We start from the raw sequence: 1450 nt of genomic DNA on the forward strand, positions 1-1450 counted from the left end.
GAACTATTTTGGTTGGTTGCTCAAAATCTTTTGCTTTTGAACAAGAGGTTCTAAAACAGGATTTATTAGTAAAACATTGAACTCCTGAATTTAACATTAGACGTAAACAGTTGACTGCTTTTAGTTCAATAGAGTCTTTTTTTGTTTAGCTTTTCTCTCTCTGTGAAGGTAGAATACTTTGTGTTTGTTTGTTTGTTTGTTTGCTTGGTTTTCAAGTCATTTTGCCTTAGAGGTCTGGCGACCTTCGCTATGCCGAGGAGGTTTTGTACGTGTAGCTTTGTGAAGGTAGAAGAGTTGGTGCTGAGGGCTTAACATTTAGTATTTGCTATTTTGGAAAAGAAAACACAAAAAAAGGAGAAAGGAAAAAAAAGGAAAGTTGTCCCACCTGGTAGTCTGCAGGCTGCAATGGCTGGAGCTAAAAAGAGTTTCTTGTTGGCGAACTTTCTGAGAGACAGAAATTAACAAACAAATTCAGAATGCCAGAACCATCCTTAACCGGGAACGCTAGAGTTCTTGACGCTTTATTTTCCCCCTTTTTTCCTTGACCTTTCCTTCTTTCAATTATTAATTTGTTTTTGTTTTTAAAACGAGAAGTTTCTAAGGATTGTGGCTCTTAGGATGACATCCGTCAGGGTGACCACACTCACGCCATCCTACGGTATGGCAGCACTTTACTGTACAGCTTCACCAGTTCCTTTGTCAATGGTACAAAAAAAAGTCAGTCCCTTTGCTTGTTGGATACAACCGTAACGCGGAGATTGTCCTGGTCTAGAGCAAAGCTTCCCTTGGAGCGGTTTGGGTTCAGTTCGTGCCCAAGGTAATATTGTCTTAGGGCAGGAGAGATGTTCTATGTATTCACTTCTGTACACCGTAACAATAAGCAGACTAGATGATCATCACTTACTTAGACCCAGTTTGTTTTAAAGCTACCACACAGCCGCTTCGTTCATTTCGGGGGGGTGTGACAAGTGATTGCCGTAGTTAGCACCACCGTTGACTGATAGCGAAGAAAACGGAGGACTAGGGCCAAAAACTTCCGCAGACATGGAGTGCAAGGACCCGGGCAGGTTGGGTTCGGGGCTGGGCGAGTCTCCCGGGGGGTGCGACATGATGTCAGTGAAGCGCTGGGCCTCGCTGGGGGGGTGATGTCCGGGCAGGGGGTGGTCCATGGCCCCCAGAGGGGTGCCCGATGGCCCCGAGGAGGGCACGAACGGGAGATCCACGGGCGTCTGAGCTTGGGATGATGGAGGTCCTTGCGGGAAGAAATCGTAATTGCTTCCAGGGCCGTAATACTCGCTCTGATAATCTGCTGGGCAAGGAGAGACAGAGGGGAGGTAACACGCAGGCAAAGCAACCGAGTGGAAAAGACACGAGAGCGCATTTTAAGGGCGGTGTAAGGGGGGGAGGGGGCTTGAAATGTCACCCAGAGCTCGACAAACACAAGACAGGG

At 47.0% G+C, this 1450-nt stretch overlaps 1 protein-coding gene across 1 annotated transcript; it reads right to left on the reverse strand.

Annotated features, from left to right (window-relative positions):
* Positions 1-926: 926 nt before the first annotated feature.
* Positions 927-1306, reverse strand: LHX1 (LIM homeobox 1; the record flags this gene model as incomplete). The annotated part of the gene is made up of 1 exon (XM_010009349.1): positions 927-1306. A coding segment is annotated over one exon (380 nt), but the record flags the coding sequence as incomplete, so codon positions are not given.
* Between the last annotated feature and the right edge of the window lie 144 nt (positions 1307-1450).

The sequence above is a fragment of the Nestor notabilis genome, unplaced genomic scaffold (genome assembly GCF_000696875.1).
Source record: "Nestor notabilis isolate BGI_N333 unplaced genomic scaffold, ASM69687v1 scaffold33480, whole genome shotgun sequence".
In the NCBI taxonomy this organism is placed as follows: domain Eukaryota; kingdom Metazoa; phylum Chordata; class Aves; order Psittaciformes; family Psittacidae; genus Nestor; species Nestor notabilis.